The 18,275-nt window shown below is 36.5% G+C and overlaps 1 protein-coding gene across 1 annotated transcript in view; it reads right to left on the reverse strand.

Moving 5' to 3' along the window:
• Positions 1–856: 856 nt before the first annotated feature.
• The window catches only part of RFX7 (regulatory factor X7), a 165,896-nt gene continuing 148,477 nt past the window's right edge, over positions 857–18,275 (reverse strand). The window contains exons 5-9 of the mRNA XM_064365711.1: positions 14,695–14,815; positions 13,306–13,386; positions 12,457–12,664; positions 9,200–9,495; positions 857–7,115 (exon numbers count right to left, since the gene is read on the reverse strand). Of these exons, the coding sequence (XP_064221781.1) occupies positions 3,840–7,115; positions 9,200–9,495; positions 12,457–12,664; positions 13,306–13,386; positions 14,695–14,815 (3,982 nt within the window). The 3' untranslated portion in view covers positions 857–3,839. The remainder of the gene's footprint in view (positions 7,116–9,199; positions 9,496–12,456; positions 12,665–13,305; positions 13,387–14,694; positions 14,816–18,275) is intronic.

Below are 18,275 nucleotides of genomic sequence, written 5' to 3' on the forward strand. Positions count from 1 at the left end.
CACCTCAGATGACACAGTATTTTCACCTCCAGAATTTTTTTACTGGTTGACCATATGGACTGGTTCTTGTTTACCTGCTCTACATTTTACCCTTTCATATCATTGAGCACTGAGGAGTCTAACATACTTATAGTAATATCTACGTAGTTCATTACTTTCATTTTCTCTTGAGTGATTGCCTTTCTTAGGATTAGTTTCATGTTCTTCAAGTACTTTGGAATTTTGATTTGCAGGCTCAGCTTGCATGGGAGCCTTCCTGCTCTTTATCTCTCCCTTCCTAATCTCCACTCTTCTTTACTTTTACAATTGCTTCTACCACCTGTTCAAACTGAGGGTTCCAGATCTGTGGTGATAGTGGCACTATCGCAGATCTACAAAGAGCTACGTAAACAAAGGAGTAGGCTGTTTGACTCAAGATCTGTCTACAATATAAATTGTAGTCCCAGGCACTGGTTATTTTTGCTTCTCAGTTTCAAGAGTAAGGAAACTCTATTCTAGACCCTGGTTTCATTAGTTTACAGGAGCTGACATTTCTGGCTACTTTGGCTTGCTTCCAGACCTATAGCCCAGGTTCTGGCTTACAAATTCATTATACTTATCAGTTTGTTATTTTTGATACCTGGAAATGCCTATACTGCTTTTGAACACAGCTGTGCTTTAAAATTTTCTTTTTCTATTCAAAACTCCAGAAATAAACTTACCTAGGTACTCCATTGGCTAATATTTAAAAATGAACATTATGTGAAGGAGAAAAAGATGGCTTTTTGGACAACATAAAGTTCTATGCCATGCACCATTCATTGGTAATAATCATTAAATGAACAGCGGAGTTTCAATGAATGAAAAAAGATCTGTGTATTCTTCTGGATTAATAGCACAAAGCAGATCAGCAGCACTGTTCTGCCTTCTGCTGATTTTTATTCATTCCCCAAAGTTCATGACATCAAAGGAAGAATAACATTGGGTCTGTTTACAAAATGTGATGCCTATATAAAATACGCCCCATAAAACACCTTCAGATCCAGTCAGTTTAATATAAAATGTTTTTAATTGTTTTTGAAAACATTTAAAAAACAATTTTTAAGCACTTTTAATAAAAAAAGAGAACTGAAATGCTACCGCAATATTCAACTACTGTAGTTTCAGCAGGTACAACAGACAACAAAACACTGGGGAAATCTGACTTTTTGCACTAAATGAAACATGAAACAGGGCTTGTTTTTGTCATTTATCATGTAGTAAAGCACATTATAGTACAAGACTATTATATGAACCTCAGATGCACTGCACAAAAAAACACTTTCCTTCTTTTCAGTTCAAAAGTCAGTGCTTATTGCAATTATATGCAAAATTATTTACTTCATGAAGTCTTATGATAAACAGTATGCAAAATGTTTTAAACATCAAAACAATAAAAAATAATCTGGAACAGAACATGTTCAACAATAACTAAGCAGAATTAGTAAACATAAAGTAAATAACCTGTGAATAACTATGCTTGCCTGGTTAACAGTGAACCAGTTTCAATACAGCGAAGAAAAAAAAGAGTGGTTACAGGAATCCTAGTACTGTACAAGATAAGTCAATAACACTCATGCACATTTTGTGATCATGTATTAACATGGTGAAGCAAACTAAACTTAATTCTTCCTGCTGTTAATATTCTCATGTAAGAGAATAATAGAAATATCTCATTGAGATCAATGCACATTGCTACATAAGACAATTTTATCTGTCACTTTGATGACATTTTGTCTTTTCATAATGAAACACATTTAAAAAGTTTAATCTGTGGACTGTATTGGTTGCATTTATCCTAAGAGATGTGCCTACCACAGGTTCAACAAATTTAGTGCAATATAGGAACCCCAGAAAGTTTGCTGGACGAATTCAACCAAATTTAAAGAGTTTGCTGCAATACTGTACAGGGGTTAAAAATCCTCCAGTCTTTATATTTTTATCAAAAAAGATTTCCATTATTTTTATATTAGTAGGAAGCTAATAATGTAAACAAGGGATTAGAATGGCCTCAAAATCTCCTTTTCAGAGTATCTCATAGAGAAAGAAAGGCTCCCATCATTTGTTAGAAGAAATCACATAATTTCCTTTGGGTATTGCATACTTTGGTGTGCAGTAGTGCTCTGTCTCAATGTACAGTGAAGAAATAACTAGCATCAAGAAAAAAGTACCTAACAAATCATTAAATCAAGATAACAGCAAACACACACAAATGCCAATAACTAAGACATATCAATTTATAAACCTCTGCGCCAACTCTAGCACCATTTATTTATCAAAATATGTTAATACCCTACCTTGCAAATTTATTGAAGAAAACCTTATTAAACTCTTCAGCACATTTGCTAAATATTCATTGACTGTAGTCTTCTGATTGGCTTACTAAGATAAAGGAAAGCTTAGCTAGGTTCAAGGTAGCATAGCAAATGGTTTTGTGTTAGCTTTAAAAACAATGGCAATTTAAAAATCTTTTTGAAAGTGATCTTGATACTCACTTAAATGGAGCTTTCAACCAGTGAGAAGATTTGTGTCAATATGCAACTCATAAATAATTATTCACAAAAAAAGGGAGCCATAGAGAGAAATATTTTAAAACAAATCCTGAGTTCTTCATTTGCAATTGTGGTTATCACAATAAATAAATAAAGCAAGTAATAAAATGCTCCTCTTCTTCAAGTACTATTGATAACCCCTTTGTTTCATCAGAGATACAAAAATATGTGGCTTCAGACCTTATGTGGTGAAATGTTTTTGGCTGTTTGTTTTCCTCCTTCCTGCTTGTTTTTCAAAGGGATCCTACGATCAAACTATGTTACTATATTCAAGAGGAGCGAAGGAATCAGTCACTCCACTGAAGAGGAAAAAATTGGTTACTGAGATATATTTTAATGAAAAATTTCAAAATAAATCTCAATTAGAATCTCAATAAGTGCATGCAGTCAGTGTGATGAAACGAAGAGAATGCGTTTTCCTTCTCATTTCCCTACCTCAACCAACAAAACATAAAGCATTTTTCTAACATGCTTGTATTTATTATATTACAGATGCCGAGTTACATTTACTTGTTTGTGTGTGCGTGCCTGCGCATCCATGTAGGCTAGCTCTGTATTAAAATCAATACTTACAAATAATATTAATGCAGGGTCACAAATATAAATGGCTACTTGTTTTTTTCTCTTAAAAATTTTAGTGCAGCTTTGCTTTCCTTAAAGTAATATTTACTTTTCCATTATTTTTTCCTATTTAAGCCCTTCATCATGGGTGTATAAATGGTACTGAAGCCCCAGAAAGTCCTACAGAGATTTTCATCCTACAGTAGCTCTATGCTTCAAGCCTAAATATTTATAATAACCTGAATATTATCCCTGTTTCAAGGAAGACCTTCTTGTCTACAGTTTACCTTAGCAATGATTTTATATCTAAAAGATAATGCCAACAACAAAATAGCCTATATCTAAAATTGATGGTTTATTCTGAGTTTTGTGAAGATCAACTGATGAAACCAACTTACACAAAACAAAGATTGACTGCTCTTGTAACAGCTGGATAGTCAATTGTTTACAGCAAACAATGTGATTAAATGGGGCACATCATAAAATTTAAAACCTAATACTTGTTCTTCTACAGACTACTGTCTTTAGACACTTGTTAAGAACTGAGGCAAGTCTAACCATTTCCTACTGAAGAAGAAACCACTTCTGCAGCAAACGCTTTTAAAATGTCACAATTAATAGTATTTCTGCTGCGGGAGGCACTTCCATTAAGACAAATACAATACATATGTCTTTAGATACAGTGTGCTACATATTATAAAACACAATTTAACCCAACATTTCAACAGTAGGATGGTCCTTGCTTTCTATCCATTCAAAACCTGATGAAGTCATAGAATTCATGGATTCATTGCAAATTTGTTGAAATAATGGATCATTCTTTAATTCTTCCAGTGTAGCTTCATCATCTTGTCCCTGCTGACGACTTGGATCAAACAGTAGATTTGGGTCTAAAGTGTTCAAATCATTGATGCTGCCTGAGAGCTCAGAAGACAACCTGATATCGCTAGAGAAATCAGATGCAGTATTAGTGAGATCAGATGCTACCTGACCTACCAGCTGCTGGTTGGGTTGCAAGCTGTCTCCACTCAACAGGTCTTTAACAGTGCTATTGAAATCTAACTGTTGCTCTCCAATTTCTGATTGTGCTTGATTATCTCCAGGAGAAAAATTGATCTGATCGGTGCTATTACTTTTGGTGAGGTAAGATGGTGTCTGGAATTCATAAACAGAAGTGCTGGAATCGATCATATTTTGTGGGTTGGCACTAGGAAAAACAGTAGAAGGTTCCAAAATCTGAGTGAGATTCATCCGGGCCGTATAATTAGAGGGCAGGTTGTTCATTCCCAAACCTCTCACTGCGTCATCATTGTCAGAATCAAGTTTACTCAACAAAACATTGGTTATTTTTTTACTGTTTGCTTGCTTCTGAAGAGCGTTTGGGAAGGCTGTCTGCATCATGACTGTTAATGGAACTGATTGGCTTCTTTGAGCTATGTTGTTGGCACATGTGTCTGTGTGAACATTTGTGAAAACATGAACTTCTGGGGTTACTGGACTTCCAAAGGGGGTCACATTAGATCGTGGGATATTAGATACTGGATACAGGGTGCTTCCACTAAGATTACGTTGGCGATGAACAGCAGGGCTCACACTCCGGCATCTGAAGTTGCTGCTGGTAGATGAATTAGTTCCTTTATTATCAAGAGGGGCAGGGACTGCAAAACCCTCCTGTTTGTTGGTGTTATTTACAGTGGCACCTTGATGCTGCACAGGAGAGACAGGAGTCAAACGACCAAAATGGGTGTCATGATGTCTGGATTGAGACTGATAAGACTGTCCAGGCACAGCAAAAGCATGAGGTTTCCTGAAACGGTCTTCCACTAGTTCCTGATAGCTTGGAAGAATGCCATGGCCAGAAACTGATGAATTACCAACCCCACTATACCCATTATTCATCCATTCAAGCTTTGTTTTGTCAGGGTGTGTGGCCATGGGTCTTTGCATCGGTTTCACAGGACTACTTGACACAATGCTGGCATCATGATATGCCATACTGGAGTTTATTGGAGTGAATGCAAATGGATTCCTGCATTCAACAGGGCTGGGAGGGACACTACTGCTGCAGTTAGAATGTGGAGTACCAATGGGTGTATGTCGGCTACTTCCTAAAGCACTATCCACAGGTGTAGTCTGGGCTAGCCTGGAGCAAGGGCTCTCCCGTGATAGACTCTGAGATCCAGCAATCATTTCAGATGTTGGGGTGGGGGTTGGGGTTGGAGTAGGAGTGGGTGTGGGTGTGGGTGTAGGTGTGTGGATTGGAGTGCCATTGCTATGGATTGGATGATAGAAGTGGGTGCTGGAGGTGTGAGATGGCATTGGAGCTCCTGGAGTTACTGACTGACTCTGAAGGGTCATTCCCAAACAGTTGCCATAGGAATGCGAATTGTTCATTGACATCTGCTGCTCCATAAGCACCAGCTCTTCCACAATACTATCTTGTGTAAGTTCATCATCAAAAGGAAAGTAGCTTTCATTTGTCTGGGAAACAGAAGGCTCAAACTCCTTCAGTTCAGATTGCAGAGGTAACTGATCTGAAGAATGTGCTTGTATTTGATTCAAAGAAGATTCTTGTATCTGGGTATGTAGCTGCTGGCTATATGTGTCCTGTGGCATTCCTTCTAATTCCCAAACAGATTTTTCTAAGTCATTGATATCAGAGTGCTCAGGAATTGTCATAACACTGATATCTTGCTGTTGTTCACAACTGGCAGATATAAACTCAGAATCCTTAGTGATTTGTTGCCATCCATTTGGATTAAAGCTGCCAACTGACTTTGAATCACTGTCTAAGAGAAAGACACTTCCTTCAAGTTTTACTTTTATATCTGGAGATGATGATGGAGTTGTTGGCTGTTCCAAAGCTGAATCATTGATAACAAGGGCAGGAGAATTCAAGGGTTGATTCGCTCCTATGTGTGAACTGACATTTACTGATACCTTGCTAGGAATCTGAGCACCTGCTGTTGAACCTTCTGTTTTCCCTGAATGTGGAACCTTTTGGTCCTTCTTAACATTGCCTTGTTTCTGCCCTTCTATGGTAGCTGCTGAATGCTGTTCCACAATTGGTTTCTTTACAGGAGGCACCTGGGTCTCTTGCAATGTAGAAGACAGTCGTTTTCTTGGGCTTTTAGTGCATAATTTAGGGTCTTTATTGATTGAGTCACCATTAGATGGTGAGCTGGTGCTGGTGAAAGTTAAGTTCTGAGAAGCAACTGATAGAGTGACAGTGCTTTGATTATTGCCTGTTGATGTGCCTGGCAGAATTTCATTACAGCGACTTTTACATTTGGTCCTCTGGTCACAGACCTTAGTTGCTTTTATTTCAATGACACCTTCATTGGAAGGTTTCTGCAGTGCTCCATCTGTATTACTTTTCTGTCCCAAAAGGGCACTAGGTGTTTGGGGAGCTTTAGCCCCATCAGAGTTCTCTTGGCACTGTACAGGATGCTCATCTGATGATGTTTCAGGTTCCACTTTGACTTCCACAGCAGATGTTCCCCCCGCACTGCTGGTCCTGGACCCAGGAGACTGAAGTGATACAACAGAACCATTCTTGATCTGTGGAATACTCCTTGATTCTTCAGTTGTTCCTGTAGCACTGCTGCCTGAGGCAGAATGTTTAAGAGGGGTGTTACTGTTGCTGGGTGTGAGGGATATTGTTGTCATTTTCACCACATTTAGAGAACTCACGTGTGAAGCGGGTACAACAGCAGTTTTGATGGGACTACTAGTAAAGAGGACAGTAGTTGGAGAGCGAATGGTGAGTGCACTGGTGTTGGCTGGTTTGGGTAAGATCTGAGGGTAACGGTGCCGGGCAGAACGATCTCCACCAGGACTGGCTGGAACATTCTGGGGAGTCTTTGGTGCCTGCTTCACAGACTGCATGTGCTGAGTGACCACCTGTACGTTGAGAGGAAGAACTTTGCCATCAGAAGAACTCATTGGACTCGGTGAAGTTACCAATTGCCTAGTCCGCTGGACCTGTTAAAAGACAGCAAAAAGTCAGATTTAACAGGTCTAGGTTATAAATAGTAAATTCATGTATCTTTATATACTTTCAAGGCATTCATTAAATGTTAATATTAAAAAGAAAAAAGTTCCTATGTTAGAAGAGAGTCCTTCTAGACCAGGTTCTACACAACCAGACACACAAATATAACAAATGCAACCATAATGCATTGTAAATAAAAAATAGGTAAGAAGAGACTGGGCATGGTGGCTCACACCTATAATCCTATCACTTTGGGAGGCTGAGGTGGTTGGATCACCTGAGGTCAGGAGCTCAAGACCACCCTGGCCAACATGGCAAAACCCCATCTGTACTAAAAATACAAAAATTAGCTGGGCGTGGTATCAGGCGCCTGTAATCCTAGCTATTCAGGAGGCTGAGACAGGAGAATTGCTTGAACCTGGGAGGCGGAGGTTGCAGTGAGCCAAGATTGCACCACTGCATTCCAGCCTGGGTGACAAAGCAAGACTCTGTCTAAAAAAAAAAAAAAAAAGAATATTAAGTCACTTTTCAGCTAACAAAATGAAAAGCTTCACAAGTGTGATGAATATTTGCTGAAACGATGATTTAAGGGGGTTATAGGAAGAAGACATAAAATCTTGAAAAACATACAACTATAAAGGTTACCTACCAGAATCTATGCAAAAATGGCTCACTGAGGGGAAACTGTCTTAAAATGTGTCTACCTTAAACGTCTGTTACTAAACCACTGAATATAAGATAAAAGCAGTATGTACCCCAGTTTGCCCTACAGTGAATAGTGCGGTTACCAGGTATTTCATGTTTTAATGACATGATGATGATGATAATAGGAAAAAGAAAAACAAGATAAAATATCTCTTAAATATTATTATCAATAATAACATAAAGTACCAACTTACTATGGCATGATGTACTCTCATTTTAAAAGTCCCTTCATCATAACCTCAGTTGTGTGAGATAGGAAAGAAGACTATTAACCTCTATTTGTAGATAAGGAAACAAACTAGCTAGCTAAAGAACTTGGCCAAGGTTCTAGTTCTGTATCTGGCAAGCCACAGATAGGCCTACATTTAAATGTTATCAGTACATATTATAATTTTGCCCCATCTGAATGTTAAAAAGAAAAGCGTTTAAATTTAAAAAAAAGTTTGCAATTAAATTATCTTGGCTTGGCTGGATGCAGTAGCTCACCCTTGTAATCCCAGCACTTTGGAAGGCCAAGGTGGGTGGATCACTTGAGGTCATGAGTTCAGGACCAGCCTGGCCAACTAAAAATATAAAATACAAAAATTAGCTAGGTGTGGTGGCAGGTGCCTGCAATCCCAGTTACTTGGGAGGCTAAGGCAGAAGAATGGTTTGAACCCAGGAGGTAGAGGCTGCAGTGAGCCAAGACTGCAATACTGCACTCCAGCCTGGGTGACAGAGCAGGCTCTGTCTAAAAAGAAAAAAAAAAAAAAAAATTATCTTGGCCTGGCCAGGGATGAAACAACTCTGAAAATGAGAAAATGACTCACTCTTACATAAAGCTCTGAGTGGTTATGTGCATACTTTGCATGTCTTGGATCTTAATATTTTCAATAATGTTTCATAGCTCAGTTTGTAATCAACAGCATACATCTTGAATAAGAGAGAACCAACTGAAGGGGAAGCTGCTTGTGGTCACAAAACCAGTCTGCAGCTAAACCTATACTTGCCTTCTTTTCATCTGCCACTTTTTTTTTTGTTTGTTTGTAGAAAGTCATTTATTTAGGGAGAGAAACAGGAGAAGGAGAGAGAAATAGCTAACTCTCACACTGAGTGAGAGAATCCAGAAAGACGGAATCCAGGAGAGGAAAGCAGCTTCCACAGAGTGGAAGGGAATAGAGAGAGATGGAGTTTAGGAGGAGAAGACAGGCTTCCAAGAGAGTGTGGAAGGGGACCCCAGAGGGGAAATCCAGGAGACAGAAAAACAGCTTCCACGAAGGGAGTGTTCATGGAAGGTGATCCAAACATGGAGTCCCTCATCTGCCACTTTTAAGTAAACAATTGATTACCCACCATCCCAATAAGGCCAAATACTATTTAATTATATTACCGGAATGGGACTAGGAACAGCTGCCACAACGATACCAATAGGTTGAGGAGAAAGGATTGAAGGATTTCCATTAGGAATACTAGTCACTCCATTGCTTGTAGCACTTTCTGATTTTTTTGCTGAGGATTCTCCTGGCAAAGGGGATTGTAGTTTCTGCTCTTGCTGCTTCTTTTGGATTTTCCGTTGCAACTGCTGTTTAGCATCAATTGGAGATGGCAAAGTCTTCACCTGAGGCTGAAAGGAATTACTTTCAGCTGTAGGTATAAAAGCAGAAGGCTGGGTAATTCCTTTAATTCCTGAAAATAAACAGAAAGGAAAGCTAAAATAAATACTCTCTTTTATAGAATGCAGGTTCCTTTGAATTTCTTTGAAAATGTAGCCATCTACTGGACAAAGCAACAAAAACAGCAAATTTTAACTCAATTTCTTTATAAAGCATCAAGTATTAGACTTTGAATTTATAAACAATTGTCAATATAGCCTTGTCATTTTACAATATGGTTCAACTAAGGTGACAGTTTCAGTTAAATCAACAACAACAGGATTTAAAAATCAGTAGCTATGTCATAAATGTGAAGAAGCTAAGATAAATGCCAACACAGCATTTTTACTTTTACTCAAAGGTCAGTAAATTTCCCTCCCCCCATTTCTAATCAGAAAGAAGTTCATGCATTTTCATGATTTTAATATTTAGCCCATGATGGGCATTCAATAATTCAATAAATATTTGCTGAAGCCACTCCACATCTTGGAAAAAAATTGTATGGAGAGAACAAGTTTTTAATCCTACCAGAAATTCATGGAAATAGGCACTATTATTTTATTGTTACTATACAGTTATTCCAGTATGATCTAGAAGAAATTAAGAAGCAGAATTTCTGAATAAGACTAAGGTTAAGATATTCCCAAAAAGTGTCACTGAGAAAACCTTTAAAACAGTAGTAAGATAAACATTGAAAAAAAGTCGACAAAATAAGGAAATTATAAATTTTAAGAAAAATTCTATAAAAATTTTAGAAAGCTCTTTTCAGATTTAGAGTGTGGCACTGAGATCATTAGAAAGTAAGTTGTGGGTAGTAAAAACAATGACTACTCTTGTTATTTTATAGTAACAAGAAAGGGGAGGAACAACTAAACTGCTGGTACACCTTGCCCCTTCTTTTCCCAATCCCAGTTTCTGCTTTTCATCATTCTGGTTAACAACAACAACTTGATGTGGGGAGCAAGAAATAGAGAACTAAGAGGCTATAACTTGATCTACTGAACCCCTAACCCCTTTTAAAAAAATCACGATTTTTCCTCTCAAATCCAACTCCAATTGTTTTGCCCCTTCCGGGCCCCCAGCCTCAGTTCTGGCTTCTCAGCACCTGCACCCCAGAGAGCCTCTGCCAATGGCTCACAGCTTGGCTGTCTTATCCTTCTTGCCAGGGTTTTTAGACAGGAATGAGTTCCAAGCAGCTGACTTACAAAAGGACATTTGTAACACAACCTGTTCTTAATATGGAGACTATAAAAAACCAAATTCACCTTCAAAGGATGGAAATTAGTTTACTATCAAAGGTCTTTTTGAAAAATGTAGTAAGGGCTGAGATTAAAATTTTAAGAGACATTCTAAAAATGTTTTGAGTAATGATACGTTGGTAAAGTGTTTATCCTCTCAGGCTGATTGCTTTCAAAAAGGGAAAAAAACCCCTGTTCTTTATATATGTAACTTTTAGTACTTTTGTTAAAAAACTTACACCTTTATTTACACTTATACCTTAAAAATTAATTCATCCAATGCATTCAACATTTTCCTCAGTTAGACTTTGTGAATATTGTGAGAAATAGGGAAGAGATGTTTCTGTTCCCCATGATACCTCCTAAATCCTCCCTCCATCTGTTGAAGTGCTCTTCTAGGTGTTGGCTGGGGTAGGAGAGAACAGAGCAAATTGAAGGGTTCACTCCTTTTCAAGCTCATTCTACTATATGACATTATGATACAATTGAGTGAACCTGGGCTTTGGAGACAGACAACTTAGGATTCAAATCCTGGCTCCACTACTTATATGCCCATTGATTAGTTTATTGACTTCCCCAAGTCTATAAATTGGGAATAAATATCACCTATCTCACAGGACTGCTGGGGGAATTAAATGAGGTAACATATATGAGCTGTTTAGCTCGATAAGGCTGGTCAAGCATTCTCCTGCTCGTCAGTATAATGAATAAGCAGATTTAGGTCATAGTTTACATGTAGACAGGAAAAACTATATAACACATTTTTTTTTTCTGAAATGGATCTTCAATTGATCACAAAATGAGAGGTTATACACACCCCCCTACCACAAACTAAATGTAAACTAGAAGAAAATGGAGTCATTATTAATGTGTAAAAAATACTAAAAAAAGAAGTGAAGTTAATTAAGTGACTACAGTTCTGGCCAGGATAAATCTATTGTAGGTTTAAAAATATTTAGAATTAACACTTAGAAGGACTGTCCTTGAAAAAAATAAGTCTCAGATCACTGTATCACTCTATTTTTAATAGAAATCACAATTTTCTAGAATGATAATTTATTCACTCTAGGTTTTTAAGGTGTAACTGAAATAAGATATTTTAAAATATTCATCAGAACTGATATTTTACAAAACTATTAATTTAGGAAGAAATCATTCTATCAAGACTGTCAATCCCAAAACTGTTGATTCCAAAAATTCCTCTTTGAATAAAAATAGTCATATGAATACATATTAAAAAATATCACTCTTGTTATTTTATAGTAAGGCTTCTTACAGTTTTTTTTTTTTTTTTTTGAGACCAAGTTACCTGTCACAGTGTCTAAAAAAGATTTTACTTATAAGCATTAATTTCTGGAATAGGAACTGAACAAGTAATTTTAAAATTGAATCTTATTTTACTCTAATATTTTATTAACTTAGATACACATATACATGTATGTACAAATAAAAGTACACATAAACACATCCTATAAATGTAAAAATAGAAATATTAATAACATATCATCTGGAGAATCTACAGTTTCATATGCCAGCAAAGCATAATACAGTAACATAGCATTAAGCTCTGTTATGATGAAAGGATTATTATTTCGTTGGCTCAACAAACCCACCTGAATTTAGTGTTAAGTGGAGTAAGAATGAACTCATAGAAGTACTAAAAGATGAAGTTCTTTGATCTAACTCTTCTTCTGCTACCAGTTCTAAATACAACAATACCTCTGTCCATTGTTAGCTTGTTTACAATAATGTCGTACCTGCTGGTGCTGCTGCCATTACAGTTAGAGCTGCCATTGACTTGGTGCCTATATAGTGACTTTTTACAAGGAAGCGAGCTAATTCCAAGATGTTGTCAAATGGTTGGCTTAACACTTTCTGGGCCCACTCACACACAAGACGGCAAGCAGAAGAGATAACTTCTTCATCTATATTTTGAAGCTGCCCAGAAGGTTCGGCTCCTTCCAACTAAGCAAAGAAAAAAGGAAAAGTTAACTTGTAAAATACCAGAGAAATTAAATTGAAGCACGTTGAAGATGGGTATTCTTAATTAGAAGACACAATGTAAATCCATGGGTTAAAGTAGTATGAACTGACCCACCGGCAGACATATAGGAGCTTTGCAAATAAGAGATTCATACCCACTAGGGCACAGCAGTCAGCAGCCTTGCGAATATAACATTTTAAATGGTTTTTGAACATACATGAAGACTGATAGATATTTTGAATCTTCCTAACAGAAATAAAACTATGCCAATAGCCATATATTTTTTCTAAAAAATTCCTATAAAACATATTACACTATGACTGACTTTTTCCTCTTTACTACAATATACACACACTCTCTCTCACACACACGCAGTCCAAAATATATTAAGGAAATAAGAGAAATCGGTAACTTCGAAACTTTGTTCCCCCAAATTTCATGTTGATGTTTCAGCCACTATGGGATATATATATATATATATATATATATTTTTTTTTTTTCTTATTTAAATTTTAAAAGGCACAGTCCCTGGTCTTAACCAAATGAGACTTTGCAGGATACATTTCAATGTTGATATAAAGGTACAGTTTTACTTATTAAAAAGAAAAGGCTGAATTCTTACCCCATCTCCAGTTTTGTGAAAGTCAAGGTTGGGCAGTGTTGGCATATGAACAAAAGCTTTTTTTCTTAGTCCACTGTAGCAATATGTAACAAACAGTTAAGGTCTAAATATCTGAAATTAAATGAATTTCTTATACAGATAGCACTTTAGAATTAACCATATATGAAATGAGAATAAAATCAACATGAGATAACATCTACTTTCTGAATTCTTCAGTAAGAATAACCTTAATATTAAAAACTTGGGACACCTGTACTCTTTTGAAACTGAAATACCCTTTCAGAATGTTAAATACTACTGTCTTAAATGAAAGGATTCTCATCTGTTATAAATTTTATGAATAAATGTTCCTAATATGCTGTGCCAGCCACCAGTAACAAACAGGTCAGAAGGAAAGGAATAGCCAGATGGAAACCTGGCACAGGGAAGGGAAACTTTAGCCCAGGGCACTGGGACAAAAACAACTCTTAAGAGTGTCACAAGGGCTTTAACCTTTTCGTTTCTCTTTTTCCACTGAAACATACAGGATTATCGCCTATAACATGCCAAAGACACATCAAAACATTTCTGTTTGCATTTGGGAAGCAAGAATAGGTCATGCAACAAGTGGTTAGAGAACACCTGGAACCATTTTAGAAAAATAAGTTTCTTCCCTTCCCCTTCTTCTCATCTCCTCCATAGTGGTTAATTTTATGCTCTGAAAAAAAAGAAGAGCTACGGAAGGAGAAAATGAATGTAATCTAATATGATACAGAGACTCTCTATTTTACAATCTTATTCTAAGAGAAGAAAGAACTATAATGAATTCTTAATTTTAATTTCCTTACTTCTGTTTGCTCCTAAGTATTCCTCCATCACAAGAAGGACCTTTTCTATACTCTGGCTGTAATTTTAATACAGGCTTTAAATGGATGGCTGAAAAATATTTGTACTGAAAGATTAGTGTTTCTGTTACAGTTCCATGAGAAAATTTTTTGATTCTTTTTTTTTTTTTTTTTGGCTAAGGAGATCCCATATGTTTCTAAACTGAAAGAAGAAAAGAACATAAGCTAGCATCTTTCTCAACTTTTATTCATATAATTGCTGAACATATGGCAGGCCTCAAAACTTCTTACTGTTAAAACAAAGGAGATCAGACCATTAATAACACTTTACATTGATAGAGTAAGGTAAAGTCAATCATAATCTTAATATATGAATAAACCATTATTTGCTATTTCTCTCACAGTGTGATAAATACCTGTGAAAGTTACATTTGCAATTCTACTAAATGCTTTTGGGTTACTTTTATTTGTTAATTTTTTTCTAAATAAAGTTGCCAGTTTACAACAGATGTTCTTATAACAAGTGAGAACATAAGAGATGTTACTAAAACCATTCTGGTAAAGGATATTTAGATTTGCCTCTTGTGCCCAAACGACGTGCCTTCATATTTGGAAAGACGTTTTTCATGATCTTTCCAAAATCAGCAGCACTTAATGGATGGTAACCAAGATTGTCGCAATAGCTCCTGCAAAAGAAGGAAGGGCCAATTTAGATAGAATTCAGAATTATATGACACGGAGTGCTATTTCAATACAATTTGATTCTTTTGACAAAGTGAAGCAAAGGATCTTTCAAGTCATTTACCACAACGTCTATGATCTTCACTCTTTGGCAATGCATGTTAACTCAGGTTTAGTTAACTGGCTTCACCCTCAGGATATATAGTCATGCTTTCAATAACATTCACAAATCTTGCAGTAAGTTATAATGTTGGTACAAAGTTTTCTAATTACAATGCCAACCACCACTCATAAATGAACATATCCAGCTCCGCAGGTAGGGCTGTAAGTTTCCCCATATGTATCAGGCTTACATACTGGGATAATTTCCAATATACATACCATGCACATCAGACAGAGATGACACTACTAGATGGTTTAAAATTTAGAAATGTGATATGTTTGAACTAAAAGGGACCCTAGGAATGCACCAACATTCTTATTTTACTGATAAGAGAAAAAACAGAGGCACAGGGAAAAGTTCCAAAGGTCCTAGTGTTCTTCCTTCTATCCTCATCAGCCCTAGTACTGCCAGAAAAAAATGTTACTTTGTAAGACAGTAACTTCAAGTGGGATCTAAGAGACACACCAAGTCTTAACCACTACTGGAATCAGATGTTCTGTTTTTCTCTAGAGCTGCTAGTCATAGTAAAGTGTCAATCCTCTACCAGTTCAGCAGCAGACCAAGGCCACACCTCATTCTGGCCACCAAGGCCTTTGGAAGAACCACTACCTGTGAAATATGAATGAAGAGGAAGCCAGAGGAATTCCCTTTGTCTCCGCCTCACCTCTCATTTAGCATCAACCAGGACAGCTTCCTGGTGAAGTCATGCAGAAAAGAAACGAAAACAACTGGGACACATGGTGGGCAGGGTGTAATGGAAATCGGGACTTGGGTCTTTTTGTAGATTGCTGAATGTCCTGACAACATCCCTCAAGTGACCTGAACTCAAGAAATTAAGTTGGGAGAGACTCAAGAGGAAGCAAAGACCCCTGGGAGCCTTAATACAAAAATAGTGTAGGTCTGGAGACAATGGTATTTCCCTTCCCTATTCCCACAACAAATCCTGCATACCATTGAGGGTTAAAAGGGAAGGAGTAGCCCAGCAAACACATCACCAACAATGCTGAAGAGCAGGAAGAGAAAGGGAACTAACATGTACTGAAAGTTTCCCATATGGGAAGTATCAGCAGCCTCATATTTAAATTGAGACTAAATTTGATACTTTGAGGGCTCGGGGGTCTTGCAAGGTTCAAGGTACAAAGTGAAGAGGTAACTATTTTTGGGTGCTAACAATGAAAATGAGTTGCATCGAATCAATTTCAGAAGCAAGTTAAATTAGTTCTTGATGGTTCAAACCAGCACAAAAAGAAAATTAGAAAAACTATCATAAACGTTAAAGAAACAAAAGACCTAAAAAAAAAAAAAAAAAAGCAAAGAAGAAACATTGCCCCCCTGGCTCCTAAGACAGCACTGGCAGAGATGGGCTTAAAAAACTGAAATCAAATAAAGAGAAGCAGTATAATGAGACATTTCAGAGATAAGGTATCCGTTCTGTTCTCCGTCGGTGTTTCAGATTTTGTTTTTTTTTTTTTTCATTACATTAGTATACCAACATTTTTTACTTTGACAGAAGGTGGGTAGGAGAAAGGTTGGCACAAGAAGTAATGTTAAGTATCATTGACCTAAAGAAATAAAGTGAGCAAAATTAATATAGCGAGTTTATCTGGGTCAAGGTTGAGGACTGCAGGCTGGGAAATGCTGAGAAGTGCTCCAGAGAAGAAAGGAGAGGCTCATGTTTTTTAAAGAAAACAGGACAAATTAGGAGAGGGGGCAATTATAAAAATTGTTTGTCTGGAATTCTCACTGGTGTACAGAAATAAGTGATTAGTAATTGGCTCCACATTGTTGAACTGTAGGGTATAAGTTATGGTGCCCATCATCCGGCATTGTTAGGATAATTTATGGCTACTTCGTATAAAATCCATACAGCAGGCAGATTACTTAGCTCGAGAAAGGGAATGAGACATGACTACTTTCACATTTTAATGCCCCACTGGGTCTGACAATTTAAAAGAGCTCACGTTCCCCAGATAAAAAGCTTCTTGTCTTTCTCAGTATCAAGATGACCAATGCCAAATTTGTTTTTCAAATACAATTTATATTGTATGGTTATTTCACAAAATCATCCAATTCCATCTGGTTTTTGATACTTATTCTACTTTTTTTAGAGGGATAAATTACAACAACCGCATTGTCAAATACTCTGGATAAATATTAAAAGTACTTTATAGACATTATAAATAGCTGAAATTATTCCTCCTGAATTATGTCAGAAAACTGCCTATGATTCAAAACTTTATGCTTTGGTAACTCATGTCAAAGAGAAAATAAAGTGTCAATGTAAAAACAAAAACAATACCTTGAATAGGTTCTCAATTTCTTTAATTTTGTGAAATGTTAGAATTGGAAAAAAAATCAAGAAGTTGTATTGTTCAACTTCTAGCCAGATGTAGAAATGGTCATACTCCTAAAGGATGGGTTACTTCAACACCAATGCTTCTCTGATGGGGAGGACTCTTTATTGTGAGGTGGTCTATCCAATTTTCAGTGGTTATAAATTTTAAAGAAAAAGAATTCCAATAGGGTCCCTTTCCCCATTAAGAAGAATCTAGATATTCAATGATTCTTGAAAAAGTCGAATGTAATAAGTATTTACATATTTATTCATAATTTTGTGCTATATAATAAACCATAGGTAATTCCAGGCCACGTGGAGATCTGGGTTAGGTTTATCTTATTTTCCTGCTTTATAACTTTAACTGCAGATTGACCAAGCAAGATATGGTGTCAATTAACTCTTAACTCAGCAGCAGATGATACTTATGCAAGACTCCAAAAGGGTGAGGAACAGAGAATGTTCTGTTCACACACTCACTAACACACTGATGTCATTTTAAAAATCAGATCATTGCTTTTTTTTCTTGCTCCCATTTAAAAGTATGCTTTCAAGACTGAAATTAAACCTAATATTCAATATGACTATGAACACATCACTCAAAATCCATAGTAACAATTCGGTCTTTCTTTAATATTCATTCAAGCCATTTAGAAATTTAATTGTACAAGTTAAAGGTAAACATTGTTTAATGGTACAAAAATATAAACAATGAATCACAACAGACTTATGGCAAAATATACTTGTGGGATATAACCATACCTGACATTTTTTGAGTGCTTTCTTTGTCTTAAATCATTTAATCTTCTCAACAACCTTAAGACAGGTAGTTTTATTAGACATACTTTATACATGAGGAACTTATACAGAAAAGTGTACTAATCCCTTTATTTAATAGATGAGGTACTTTTATTGCTAATTAATAACTATAAGCATACTGAATGAATAATCAAATAGACACAATAAA

The sequence above is a fragment of the Aotus nancymaae genome, unplaced genomic scaffold (assembly GCF_030222135.1).
Source record: "Aotus nancymaae isolate 86718 unplaced genomic scaffold, 86718_ANA_hifiasm-v0.15.2.pri h1tg000062l, whole genome shotgun sequence".
In the NCBI taxonomy this organism is placed as follows: domain Eukaryota; kingdom Metazoa; phylum Chordata; class Mammalia; order Primates; family Aotidae; genus Aotus; species Aotus nancymaae.